Below are 14,379 nucleotides of genomic sequence, written 5' to 3' on the forward strand. Positions count from 1 at the left end.
TGGGCGCTCTTCCCCGATCCAGCATATTACAGCGTATCAGAGTTACAACGACTCACGGCCGATCGCTGCCGGCAGCCACTCCCTCTTGCTATGCTAAGTCGTCATGCGGTTACAACAGGCACGTTACGTCCCTCTATTTATGAGAGAGCCTAATATAGATTTCGACTCTTACTTTAGTCTTACACCTAGTACAACTCCAAGTCCTAAACTCCGACTACGTACACATATTCGACACAAACTCTAACATCAGATTTACTTATCAAAATAGTTTAGCAAAGGCAACTATTATGTATTAAGGTTAGCAGGCTAAGTATCGTGCATAACAAAAATCATACATTGCATATTGATTCAAACAGTGCGGCATACTCGCAGCACTCCTCAACCACCCAGCGCGATGGCTGTGCAGTCCCTGAAGCACACGTACCCTGAATTAGACCCTAACGCTAGTGTCCTAACAAAACCCTATGATGTACCTAGACATCGAACGATGGGCAACCAGAAGATGCGCTGCTATCGATAGCCTGGCCCATGGCATGGACAACGTTCTCCTTGGGTAAGTGGCAACGAGGGGGAACTTAAAATGCTTGGAGAAAATAGTTGATGGTGAGGGATTGAGATCCTCTCTTCAAAGGCACCGTACCTTTGTTACTGACATATGGGCCCAGGGTCCATTGGGCCCACATGTCAGTGATAAAGGCACGTGCCTTTGAAGGTAGAGGAACCTGATCCGATTGTGAGGTCGACAAAGAGGTCACAATAGTTGGTCCAGGACCCGGTTCGGTGGCCGGCGCTGAGTATGGAGAGCGTATGCATGGTGGAACCAGATCTTGTGACAGAGGAGGAAGAAGTGGTCACCGTCCCCCCGGAGCTAGTTTATGATATACAAAAAGATGAAAGGTGGCGGCGCGGTGGGCGGTGATGGCGGCTGCGCCAGTCGGCTGTGCGGAGGGGGCACCATGCGTCGAGCAAAGAGGACGCCTCGCCGTAGTGAAGAGCGGGGGGACGGCGGACGAGGTAGGCGGCAGCGGATGGAGGGTGGACGACGATGACAGCGGCTGGGGAGGGTGGATGGCACGCGAAGGGAGTCCTATCCGATGGCGCTCGTCGCGCCCACGATGGCCACGGATGGCCCATCCTCCCGCAGCGCCATTTGCACGGTGGACAACGGCCGACGCACGCCACCGCCAACGGAGGACGGATCTGCCAGCGAGGAGGGCGGCACCCAGCGTTGTGACGATAGGGGGAGGCAACAACGGCGGGGGGATGGTGCACGGCGGTGGGTGGGGGGGGGATGGCACACAGCCGCAGAGGGGGGAGGATGGACGGAGTCGATGGGAAGGCCGTGGCCGGGGTGGCGGCGGCGGCATCACCACCACTGCCCCTCCCCATCCTTCCTTCCTTCACGCGGCTAGCCTCTCCCCTCTTGCTCTGACGGGTGGCGGTGGCGTTGCGCCCGTGTGCGGACGGATCCGCCGCCGCCGCAAGCCCTGTTGCCAGCGGATGGGGTGGGGAGAGAATAAAGGGGGGAGAGAACGCCGGCGCCAGTGCACACGGTGCTCACGGCCGGCTCCGCCGGCGGGGGCCGGGGGAGAGGGGAGGGAGCGCCAGTGATGGCGTCGGCATCGGCTCCGACACGCGCCGCGCACACGCCAGGACGGCGGCCTCCTGGCGGCGGCGGCGGCAGTCTCGTGCCGACGCTGGCGCGGGGCGAGTGTGGCGGATGCGCTGAGGTGAGGTCGCGAGGGAAACCAGGAGAAAATGTTTTGTAGAAAACCCCCTATAGTTTTCATGTTTATATATTTGCAGATAAATACAGAGCCAACGGTCAGTGCCAAACTAACCTTGATGATTGCAAATTACAATGAATGAAACACGAATGAGTCTTAGAGATTGGATCCTTTGTGTTACGGTTATTGCTAAGCTTCATCTTAGGGAGTATACTCAAATTCATATTTCTTCAATGTTCGTATTTTAGCTGTCTCCGTCTCTCACTGTACTCCTTGATCACCACGCCAACAAAATTCACAGATTGTAATCGATTACAGAGTGAAATGCATAATGGCCATTAAAGACAATGTGCAATTAACTCTTAATCATATTTAGTTGAAATTAAACATATCCACGTATTCATTTTATACTGCTTAAAACTAAAAACCAAGATTTATTTGAAATAGCTCTGATAGGTTGACGGGAAAACTGATATGCTATCCTATCAAAACCCAAACACTTTGAAAATTTTGATATTATCTATATCTTGCTATTGTCTAATTGTTCAACTCTTAGACCCCTTTGAAGCATATGATAGGAAAATCGTAGAACATGAAACAACATATGAATTGAAGTGGTATATTGTTCTTCCTTCCTACATTTTCTAAGACCAAATTAATCCATAGGGAAATTTCTTTAGTAAATAAATCTTTTGTCAACCCCCATTCCAATTTCCAAATTGTTTCTAATCAACTCTCCTCCATTAAAATTTGATAGTGTCAAAACTTACGATGAACAAACTAGCTCTCAGAGCAATCGTGTGCGCGTAGCCACACGTATCAGCGCCCCACTACTGTGGAGGCATTTTATTATGAGCATACTAGTGAACGATATAACTGTATATTTACGTATTCCGTATCGGTGTCTGAAATTTCGGTTCGAAATTTCAGAAATTTCGCCCCCCCCCCCCTCATCCCCCCACCGAAATGCTAACATCTTGCTCGAAAATTTCGGTTTTATGCAATTTTTTATGAATTTGATCAATTTTTATTTAAAATCTGTCAAAAAATCATAAAATTTCATACGAAATTTTTCCGAAATTTTGGCAATTTCGGAAATTTCGGTTTTATCGCTCTGAGGCATAACTGCTGATTTCGAAATTTAAAACCCCTGTTCCGTATTAATAAAGAATAGCCGAATGGCATTAAAAAAAAAACCCTCGGTGTGTCGTGTCGAGTCGACGCGACCCAGTGACCAACCCAAATCAAAGCCGACGCGCTCGAAGCCGCTAGAAGAAGAAGCAGCCATCCGAGTCGTCATCGGCGGCGGCGGCGGCGGCGGCGAGGCGATGGGGGTGGTGGGGGCGTTGCTGGGACCGGAGGCGGAGGCGCTGGTGAGGCTGCGGGCGGCGGCGTGGCGGCTGCGGAGGGAGGTCGCCGCCGCCACCGACGACGACGAGCACTGGGCCTTCGCCTACTCCATGCTGCACCGCGTCTCCCGCAGCTTCGCCATCGTCATCCAGCAGCTCGGCCCCGACCTCCGCAATGCCGTGCGTCCCCTCCCTCTCCCTCTCCTCGTCCGCGACCCTCTCGATTGATCCAGTACCTGATTTCTCACCACCATCCCCTTCAATTTGGGGGGATTTCTTCGTTTTTCGCGTGGCGTGCGTGCAGGTGTGCGTCTTCTACCTCGTGCTTCGGGCGCTCGACACCGTCGGTGAGTAACTCCCACGTTGTGTTTTTTTTCCCGAGATTTCTGCACTTTGCGGTCGTAGCATATGTACGGTATTGCAAGCAACATGAACAGTTTATGAACTGCAAACAAATAAATACATTTTCCCTTTTTTTTTCTTATACTGATTTGAGCGAGCGAAGTGAGTATGTACAAGCTCAACATCTATAATTGGCTATACTTGGTAAGCATTTATTAAAAAAAAATACGTATAGACTTTTCCTTTATGTAACTCGTTTTCGTATTGTAGCTGTTTTTTCTTTTATGGTTTGAGGACAACTGCAAAGTCTGTGCACAAACCACCTCGTTTTCATATGGGTACTGACGTTGAGATGCTTTTATGGTTACTTTTCCAAAGAAAAGCAGTGGTGCATAATGCTTAGTACTTTTTTTTCCATTTTTGTCCTCTCTACCTTTTTAAATTTACAAATTTGAGGGGAAAAAAGAATGGAAATGCCACTCACCAATGTTTACATTTTTTGTCACAAATTTGTTGGGAATTGTCAGTAGTAAACTGCACTGACCAATTAGCAGTGCAAGAGAGAATTGATAGACTTTCAAACAAGAGGTGATAGGGCATGGGGGTACAATGCATTTCTTTTTTTGGTTTAATCCTTCTCTTGAAAGAATTTTCTTCTTAAATTTATAGTTCTGTTCTGATTGGAGTGCAGAAGATGATACTAGCATCCCTACTGAGATTAAGGTGCCCATTCTTCAGGAATTCCACCGTCATATCTATAACCGGGATTGGCATTTCTCATGTAAGGCAAAAAATTTCGTGTCCATGTGAATTTACTATACATGTGTTTCATAAGTTGTAACTATCTTAGTCCTTCGCTTGTTGGCATCACGTTGGTTCCAGGTGGAACAAAGGACTGCAAGATTCTGATGGATAAATTCCACTATGTTTTGACAGCTTTCTTGGAGCTTGGTTCAGGGTAAATTCCAAGTAGTTTTAATCTCTTTGTATGATCAATATTTTCTTGTTAACTTCTTTGGACATTGTAAAATTTTAGTTACTTTGGCAGTTTGGCCTGATGACAGTCACTTGACATCATTGATATTACATATCCAGTCAGTTAGATGTCCTCATATGAAATCAAACACTTATTTCCAATTAAGCTATATCTAGATGATGTTAGATATGTATAATCATTTACACATCAGGAAGGAATGGTAATTAATTTCTTACTCTCAAACTATAAGGTCACATGTTAATTATGTTATATGCTTAGATCATTGTTTGTTTTGGCTTGTTCCACAATGCTTCCAAATTAGTAAATGAAGGACAATCAAATGGGTCAAACCAAAAAAATGGAGTTATCAAGTATCAACCCTATGACATTGATTAGTATTTTAATTCAGAATTATCTAGTCTATGTAAGTGGTCCCATTCAAGTAGAAGAAGCAATACATGTTTACTCTGTTATCCAGATACCAAGAGGCAATTGAAGAAATTACCAGGAGAATGGGTGCAGGAATGGCAAAGTTTATATGCAAGGAGGTATATTGTTCCTTACAGAATAATATGTTCCATATTGTCAGAAGCAATAATATCATAATGAAGAAAAGTTTGCTCTGCTTGTAAATGTTATCTGTATAGAAGCCCTTCTGTCTGACTGTAGAATAGCAGAATATAGCTTTTGTATTCTAGATCTATTAGAATTGATGACACAACAGTTGATCTTGTTGTACAGCATACATAGAGGATGATATCATTTGTCGTTAAGCTGCTCAGTATGCCATTATAGATCTCAACATTAATAGCTATGGGATGCTCCCTATAGAAGGTTTTTCATGTGTTGAAAAACTGTGCAGATATGCTTATCATGTAATCAGGGTCCATTTGATGAATGATAACCATAAGCTAATGCAAAGATGTGGTCATAGCATTCTTGCTGCCGTTCCAGTTGTTATCTGTTATTTTGGCTTGTGCTCCTGGCCATTTACATATGAATACCAGTTTGCTGGCAAAAGCATGGCTTCAGCCTAATCACCTAGTATGCAGTATTCCTAAGCCTACAGCCATGCAAATAGCATTTGTGTCTTATTGTATTTACGTCGGCCTCTGTGTGGTAAAGCTAACTGTCTCACTGCACTCAAAAGTAGTCTATGTATGTTTCACCTGAATCCTGTAATATACCATCAGTTATTTCCACAATCCTATGACGATTTTTTATCTGCATCATTTACATAAAGTCATTTGAATGTAGATGATGATCATATCTTGCCGTGGACTAATATGAAGAGACCTTTTTAGGTTGAAACTGTTGATGATTATGATGAGTACTGTCACTATGTGGCAGGGCTAGTCGGCATTGGACTTTCAAGGCTCTTTCATGCTGCTGGGTTAGAAGATCTTGCTCCCGAATCGCTTTCTAATTCAATGGGTTTATTTTTGCAGGTATATTGATAATTATTCTAGTCTGGTGTTTGGCTTTTGACTTGCTGAATACAATCAGAGCATCCTCACCTTGTCTGGAAACTCACCTTGTTGGCAACTCACCTTGTCTGGAAACATTTTTTACAGTTTAAATCTATTGCAGAAAGTCAATATTACTCGGGATTACCTGGAGGACATAAATGAGATACCAAAATCACGCATGTTCTGGCCACGAGAAATATGGAGTAAATATGTTGACAAACTTGAGGTATACGGGTGCATCTATTTTGTGTAAGGGTTGTCATACCTTCGTCTGTTTTCAGACCTGATATATATTGTTTTGATTACTTTTTTGACACTGATTTTTATTAAATATGGGTCACCCAACTTGTACTTTTGTAGTATGCTGAATTTTAGATAGAGTAGTTATGCGGAATGTAGAATTATCTTCTCTGTTTATTCTGAAGAACTTTTCCTTTTGTATCAATGCAGGATCTCAAATACGAAAATAATTCAGTGAAGGCAGTAAAATGCTTGAATGAGATGGTGACTAATGGTTTAATACATACTGAAGATTGCCTTCGGTATATGTCTGCTCTAAAGGATATTACTATTCTCCGTTTTTGTGCAATACCCCAGGTATATTATGTATTCACACCTCAATCCATTACAAATTTGGGATGGCCTTCTAAAATTTCATACGCTCGCCAAACTAGGGTTTATGGTCTGTGGTTGGTCATATTCAATACCATTTGATGCTGTATAAGGTTTAACTAGTGACAATTGTTTTATCACTTTTGGAGTTATTTGAGAAATAACATGAATATCATCACCACTTGATAGGTGATGGGACAATGATTACCACTGACCAATCAGATTGTCTGTATTTTTTTCTATAGAAAATCATCTTCAAGACCTCTGTACCCCGTTTATGACCTTGTTGCTCATTTGGTTGAAGTTGGATTACCATCTTAATTTCACACACATGGAGGCTGCTGGTCAGCTTCCTTGGTTCTGAAATGTTTGGCAAGCCTATATTTTCTCTTTGCTCTGTGTTCTTGTCTCTGTTCTTTTGCTAGTCTAGTCTGCTTTCTTCTACTGAAACGGCAACTTATTTTATATGTAAGCAAAGAGAGTTTATTTTTCAGGTAATGGCACTTGCAACCTATGCTCTGTGCTATAACAATGTGAATGTATTTCGAGGAGTTGTGAAGTTGAGGCGTGGTGAGTATTTTGTGATTGGCATATTTAGAAGACACAAATTAGTAATAGCTTTATATAACCCGCACAGTTTTTTTTTTTTGCATATTTCTTGTTCATAAACACCTTTGTGCTATTATCGAATTGGTTATTGGTTCAAACAATAGCTTCATATATAAAGGGCATGCATGTTTTAAAAAATTCATATTTTGTGATTAATGTATGAGTTATTCTTGTATCTCCACTCTCTATTTGCTCTTGTCTGTTATTTTGTCTGCGTTGGTTTTTGTTCTAACAGCATTCTTGCACTCTCATAGGGCTGACTGCACGAATAATCAATGAAACAAATTCTATGGCTGATGTGTACACTGCTTTCTATGAATTCTCTTCACTGCTTGCAGAAAAGGTAGATCTGGAGTATTATCTTCTTTAGCATTCACTATGTTGGGTAAAATAAGATAAAATATGTTAATTTTTAACAGCTCATCTCTACACTAGTATGTAGTTTTTCTAAGACTATCTAAAATATTCAATTATGTCCTAGCTGTTTTAACATAGCATATAAATCGGTAATATTGCTTTGTTGCGTTTGAGAAACTAACATGAATTGGTATGCTTGTCATTTAATTGTGTTTTGTCATTTTTTTTTATATGTGACATAAGTCAATTTCCTCAAATTTAATTGTGTTTTGCCATTTTATATGTGACATCAGATTATGGTTTCAATAATCTTTCTGTTTATTTTGTACCTTCAATACTTAAAAAGATTGTGTTTTCTTAGACACCACCATCATAACCACTGTTTCAGATTGATGATAATGATCCAAATGCGTCGCTTACACGGAAACGTGTGAATGCAATAAAGGAGACCTGCAAATCATCCGGTTTGCTGAAGATAAGGTTTGTCCAGTGATCTAAAACCATTTCTGCAGCTGATCTCAACTCGACTTATCATTCACATTGTTGATTCTACAGGGGATATGACTTGGATAGGCCAAAAAGGAACCCTGCTATGGTAAATAATGCATCAACTTAAAAAAAAATCTGATAATTCTAGTTATGGTCTACTACCATTTATAATTTTCCTGTTTGACTTTCGCAGATCATGATGCTACTGCTGCTCTTGGTAGCTATTTTCTTGGGAGCTCTGTATAGGAGGTGATCGATCCTCTGTAATGACCACCTACGTACCTTTCTATTCAACAATCTTATAACCTATATTGTTTCAGCCCATGAGACCACCATAAACATATTTTTGTATCAGTACTGTTGTATAAGTGGAAGACTAACGTTAGATGTTGTGCTGGTTGCTAATGGTCAATTTAGCACGTCAAGCTATATCTCTGATAGTTCACTATACCTCTGGTTACGTTCCTGTAAATTAATAACTATATTCATCCCAATATCTGTTCTGTTGTGTGAATTAGGCAGTAGATACACAGAGCGTGGTGTATATATAGTTTGAAACTGTTGCATATTTGTGATGTGTGCCTGTGTGTGCTATGTGTTTGGATTCCTAACCTACTATCTGTATTGTAAATACAGGTTACCTTTTTGTATACAATCATCCACCGATCTCCGATCTGCCCCCCTCGTCATTTACAGTATATCCAGTTACGAGAGATATGTACAGCGACAGTAAGAGAAGAGAGGTCCAAACTCATAAACACAATACACACACGCACGAATCGTATGGCTCGTGTACAAACCTCTCTTGATTTTCATGTGCAACCCTCTCTCTAGAGTAAGGGTCCTCTGCAGTACAGCATCTGCAGTACTGCTCACTGACATGTGGGTCTGAGGGTCTGTGGAGCCCACATGTCAGTGAGCAGTACTGCAGACAGACAATCTGGATTGCTCTCTCTATCCGCTACTGCTGCGTATGGGACTCTGGCGGGTGCCTCACGCACGCGCAAAACGCCGACGAGATCCTCCTCCGCCGCGGTGTGCTTCTCTCCTCACCGACGCTACTGCCACCGTCGTCGTCGGCCGTGACAGCTGGTGGCTCCACCGCCACCATTGCCGGGGAGGGCTCCACCTCCGATTCCGGGCTCTCTGGGATACCTCCGGCGGCGTCTCCTCCTCCGCCGCCGCTGCCGTTGTCGTGGCGACGGAATGAGCGTGGTGAGGACAATGAGCGTGGTGAGGACAATGGCAACGACGACGACGCGGCGCCTCGCGGCGTCGACGGCGCCAGCGGCGAGACTACGATGGCGGCGAACGCCGCCGTTGGCGAGGGGCCCTGCTTGAGGTCGAGCGCCTTGAGCGGGTCGTCCAAGGTGCGCCCCGACGAGCCCTGCCGCCGGAACGACACCGACGACCTCTGCATCTTCGATATCGACCGACGACCGGTTTCCATTATCACTCGGCAAAATGTACGTGAATTCTGCGTGAATTTGGTGCAAATTTGGAGCTAAGCTAGCAGCTATGGAGGAGGAGGGGAGCTGGTTTAATTTTCTCTTATATATTTTTGCTATGTCGCATGTGTGCATTTGGTGTCCGTACGTTATTGTTTTGGTTGGTCCCTAAATATAGGAGGGGTTTTTGGACACGAGAAAGAAAGAATAGATAGTTGTTTTTTTTTTTACACCAGAATAGATAGTTGTTGGGGGTGCCCAAAAGGGAAGGGAGTTGAACGGCAAGTCTCCAAGTAGTCTCCAAACAGCAAAAGACCAACCCAGTTGGTCTTTTATTACTAATTCACACCATTTTGTCGTGCTTTAGCATGAAGAATTTAAATTAAATTTCACCTAATCGTTTAGGTTATTATAAGTGTAAAACCAAAGTTATTTTGGAGCATGGGTAATGCAAAACAATGTATGTTTCCATGAACCGCTGGTTATAGGCGACATATTTCGTCAAACCTTATATTCAAGTATACATAGTAAATATAAAATATTATGAATTATATATATATATATATACATATTAGCGGTATTTTAATTTGAATCAGTTATATGCAGTATGATAGATTGTACATATATATGTAACTTGTTAATGTGCTATTATTAGGTAGGATTATATTAGGTTTTTTCAATCGTATAGTGTGAGAGTAGAAAGAATGTAAAATACATACGAGGGATGTGTATTGGGAACCTGTCGATGAGAATATATATAAATAATTATCATATATAATAATATCATATAATTATATGAGGGTTTTGTATTTGAAACATGTCGATTAGAATATATATAAATAATTACGTATATAATAATATCATATAATTATAGGACTATAACATGATACCACATTAAAAAAGAGTGAATTGCAACCTAAGGTAGGTATTAGCACCAAAGTTTCATTTTCGACTAGGGTATAAATAATATTTTCACTCTTGACTATGAAACGTAGCCTTTGTTTCAGTTTAGACCTCCCTAATCTCTCGATCTTTGTCTTGTGGACCCACTTTATTTGATTGAATGATCCTAATCCAATAAGCTAACCAATAGGCTTAGGCTGAAAAGCCACAACCCAAACAAGTATTCGATGATGCTGCTAGTGTGGATTAGTTTTTCCTAAAACTAAAACTATTTAGAATATCGATAAAAAGTCTGACTGTTTTAGAGAGCAAAATGTTCAAATAATTCATAAAACTTGTAGAGAGGTACACTGCATGAACTCGCAAATAATCATTTGAAAATTTATAAAGAAAACTTTGAATTGCATCCAAAGGAACACACATCTAATGCCCATTTTCACCTACCCTACGACCTCCTTCTCTTTCCCCTCGTGTCCTCGTTCACTTCTAGATTCAGATCCATCCATCATCGTCCATGCTGCTCCCCTCCTTCTCTCCACCCCTTGAAGCCCACCTCCTCCCCCATCTCCCTTCACCTACTCACCCCCATAAGGCCACTAATAGTGGCCACCTTCCTACCATTTCCTCCGTAATAAAATGATGATGTTCTCAAGACTGATGATGATAAAATATGGTCATTTGAACCATCAACGCCTCGTCATATCTATATATTTAAATATGATCTTATTTGCGCAAATTCAGGATTGGAATTAGGTGATTATTCTTAGTGAAAGTATTGTTTGGATTGTTATGGCGGTCAATTTTATTAGTATTTTCCATTACAGTGCATGGGCATTCAACTATATTATTATAAAAGTTCTGCAAAGTAAAGTTTATTTCCAATCACTGATACAAACAAACCATAAATGTACACAAGTCACGTAGTGAATTTAGAGGTAAAAGACCATCACGAGTACATACAATTTGTGCACGAAGCACTTAGGAAATTTAGAGACACAACACATCACGTGTATACACAATTGTGCTTAAAGCATTTAGAGAATTTGAAGACAGGAGTTAATTCTGCATGAGTGGAGACGATCAACGCACGAGTTTAGACTAACACTACATGCTCATGCGTTGTCCCCACCCTTGTACGTGTTGCCGCTCCTCTTCTCCCCCTTCTCCTACCTCTTCTTGTGCTCCCTCTCTTGTTCTTCCATCTCTAGTCAAAGCTTGGTCCAGGCCATCCGCTCGTAATCCCTTTGCTCCTCAATAGGTGATTCATAATCTGAGTATGGGTCATCTATCACCGGAGAGTCCCCTGCTCTACGCACTTCATCCTCTATCGGCTATTGCTAGTGGCCGCCCTCCCATCGCCGCCTCTGCGACAAAATGATGATGTTCTCAAGCTCGGATAATAAAACTATTTTAGAATTTGGATAAAAAGCTCAACCGTACGAATAGTAAAAAAATATCCAAAAAATCGCTGAAAAAGAATTGGAGAGAGTTACACGAAATTTTTTTGGAAATATAACTTCTTTTTAATAATTTGCGTGTATATATATATATATATATATATATATATATATATATATATATATATATATATATATATATATATATATATATATATATATATATATATATATATATATATATATATACACCCACACACACAAAAGACCCAGGGTGCGTAGTAACTAAAATGCGCCCCCTCACATCCTACCCCCCAACCCCCACCCCACCCCACCCCACGTGCACCCCAGCACCCCTGCCCCCTCCCCTCCCACATTTACATTTACAGAGTAAATTATTTACAATCAAATCTACATGCTATATATATAACTCTCTCCCTCTTCCTTCGTAGAAACCGTTCCCCCCACTTTCCCCTCTCTCTCCACTTTTTACGGATTAGGCGGCGACGATGATGGCTTGCGTGTGCGGCAGGCGGTTGACCGACGATTGCAGGACGACGGCGGGCGGGCGATGGCATGGGCTTCCTCGGCTTCCTCTGGCGGCGGGCGACGGCGACGGCCTGCGCCAGCAGCGAGCGACGGGGATGGCCTACGTTAGCGGCGGGCGACGGGCTCGCCGGGGTGACCTCCGCCCGGGTCCAGCAGCGGTGGCCGTCCCCCGCCTTGATCCGACATCGGCGGTGGGAGTTTGAGACGGAGCTGACTTCGATGGCGGTGGGTCGTCCGGACTGGTCGCCGGCGATGGAGGCGTGGTGGCGCATCGTCCGTCCGTGAGTTGGTGCCGCCTCCTGGGATCTGCCCCGACGACCTACCGCCAAATCCAAGCCCTCGACCATGAAGGAACCGTTCCAGGAGGCCGGTAGCCTCACTGCTCTGGCCTTCCTCCGTGACGGCTGAGATCGTGTGGTGGTGGCGGAGAAAAGCCGAGTAGCTGATGAAGCGGAGACCACATAGAGGAGGAGTTGGAAGAGGATAACTCGCCGACGGCGTGAGTTCCTGCCGAGCGGTGGGAGACCGGCGTGTCCTGGGCGCGGTGCACGCGGTCGGCGGAGTTATCGCTGGCGGCATTCAGTGATGACGTCGCCGACGACGTGCGGTCGCTTCTCCGGCGGTACAAGGTGGCTGGTTGATGCGGGACTACGGCAGTGACATGGACAACGCCGCCGCTGCCGGAGCATTCCTTGCGTGGAAGGAGCAGCCTGTCGTGTGGACGAGTGCGTGGATGCCTTGAGATCGATTGATCCAACAAGTCCAAATCCGCCATTGCTGCAAATGATCGAGCCTGCGATTCATTTGATTCATTTGTTTAATTTGATTCTCAGTTGATTCCTCTGTTCTTTTTTTTTTTTGAACTAGCTGATTCATTTGTATAACTGAATATTCCAGTGACTTGTATAGGAGGTAGTGATAGATTATTTGCTTTACCGGTTAACACTGAATCTCACGTTCTTGATGCATGTTATGTATATATCTGTGTCCTCTATGCAATTATGAGCTTGTTTGCATTAAGAATTCGACCAATGTTTGGAAGAACTGAAAGGATTGGGATTTTACCTCTAATCGAAGAAATAACATTATGATATGCCTACTGCGTTAGTAAATTAAATTACTAATAAAATGAATCAACTGAGAGTAAATGATTTATCGAGAGAAGGACGTTGGTATAAAAATCAGGAATGAGATAAGGGTGGAGAACTACCTAAGAGTAATACATTTACTAAAAGAAGAAATCAACAGAGAGTAATACATCTATTGAAAGAAGAAATCAACTGAGAGTAAATCAGTAGAGTAATACATTTACCGAAAGGAGAAATCAACTGAAAGTAAATCATTTACTAAGAAAAGGACGTGAGAAGAAAAATCAGGACAGAGAAAAGGTACGAACCAGGGTGTGGGTGGGGGGCGGTTAGGGGTGGGGGAGGAGAGAGAAAGATAGTTTCCTGGGGTGGGAGTGAGGGTGGGGGGGGTGGGTGGGGGTGGGGGGTGGGTTGTGAGGGGAGCATTTTAGCTATTACGCACCCTGGGTGCGGTTTAGCGCTGCCATATATATATATATATATATATATATATATATATATATATATATATATATATATATATATATATATATATATATCATGCGACGGAATTGCGAAAATATACCTAACCTGCGCCGCGGCGATGCGGGAGTGACGCGCAAGCTCAGATTGGAGGCATGGGACTGGCGCGCAAGCACAAACACTTACAAATATTTACCTTTACACAACACTTCGGTGGGTTTGAACGCTTTACGAATTCACGGCATTATCTTATGGTAAGCCCCCAATACGTACCAGAAATCATCGCGTACTTAGTTCATACCACAAGATAGGGCCTGTGAATTCGCAAAGCACACTAACCTATTGAAACTTACCCCAATGATAAACTCCACGAATATGAGTTATATGCTATACTTGAGTCTACTTCTTTCGTTTCGTAACGTTTCTTTTATAGGCATTCAACGAGTAGATCTCTAACCAGACGACAACAAACTTTCGGCGGACAGGCAAACAACAAATGAAAAAGGCTGGGACTAGAGAAGGGAATCACTCTCTCCTTTGTTTCTAGCTGAGCATGTCACATGGAGTGAGAGGACAAAGAACTTTTGGTGGACAAAACAACG

The 14,379-nt window shown here is 43.0% G+C and overlaps 2 protein-coding genes and 1 long non-coding RNA gene across 5 annotated transcripts; 1 reads left to right on the forward strand and 2 right to left on the reverse strand.

Moving 5' to 3' along the window:
• The first annotated feature begins 2,941 nt into the window (after positions 1–2,941).
• LOC4342663 (squalene synthase 8) lies at positions 2,942–8,498 on the forward strand. Of its 3 annotated transcripts, none has more exons than XM_015789198.2 (13): positions 2,942–3,256; positions 3,381–3,423; positions 4,110–4,199; positions 4,301–4,376; positions 4,873–4,942; positions 5,699–5,842; positions 5,985–6,089; positions 6,314–6,460; positions 6,970–7,045; positions 7,339–7,427; positions 7,830–7,921; positions 7,997–8,036; positions 8,124–8,498. In XM_015789198.2, the coding sequence occupies exons 1-13, from the start codon at positions 3,056–3,058 to the stop codon at positions 8,181–8,183; spliced, it is 1,233 nt and encodes a 410-aa protein (XP_015644684.1). In that variant the 5' UTR covers positions 2,942–3,055; the 3' UTR covers positions 8,184–8,498. The 3 variants fall into 3 exon arrangements, with proteins under 3 accessions (XP_015644684.1, XP_015644685.1, XP_015644686.1); XM_015789200.3 differs by having other exon boundaries at positions 3,115–3,256; positions 4,088–4,199; XM_015789199.2 differs by lacking the exon at positions 5,699–5,842.
• A 97-nt stretch (positions 8,499–8,595) lies between these two features.
• Positions 8,596–9,476, reverse strand: LOC107278003 (uncharacterized). The gene has a single exon (XM_015790399.3). The coding sequence runs from the start codon at positions 9,378–9,380 to the stop codon at positions 8,892–8,894; it is 489 nt and encodes a 162-aa protein (XP_015645885.1). The 5' UTR covers positions 9,381–9,476; the 3' UTR covers positions 8,596–8,891.
• A 1,661-nt stretch (positions 9,477–11,137) lies between these two features.
• On the reverse strand, positions 11,138–14,172 carry LOC112939560 (uncharacterized). The gene is made up of 2 exons (XR_003243280.2): positions 13,881–14,172; positions 11,138–11,645 (listed from the first exon to the last, which is right to left on the reverse strand). It is a non-coding gene; the product is annotated as an uncharacterized lncRNA (long non-coding RNA).
• Between the last annotated feature and the right edge of the window lie 207 nt (positions 14,173–14,379).

The sequence above is a fragment of the Oryza sativa genome, chromosome 7 (genome assembly GCF_034140825.1).
Source record: "Oryza sativa Japonica Group chromosome 7, ASM3414082v1".
NCBI lineage: Eukaryota > Viridiplantae > Streptophyta > Magnoliopsida > Poales > Poaceae > Oryza > Oryza sativa.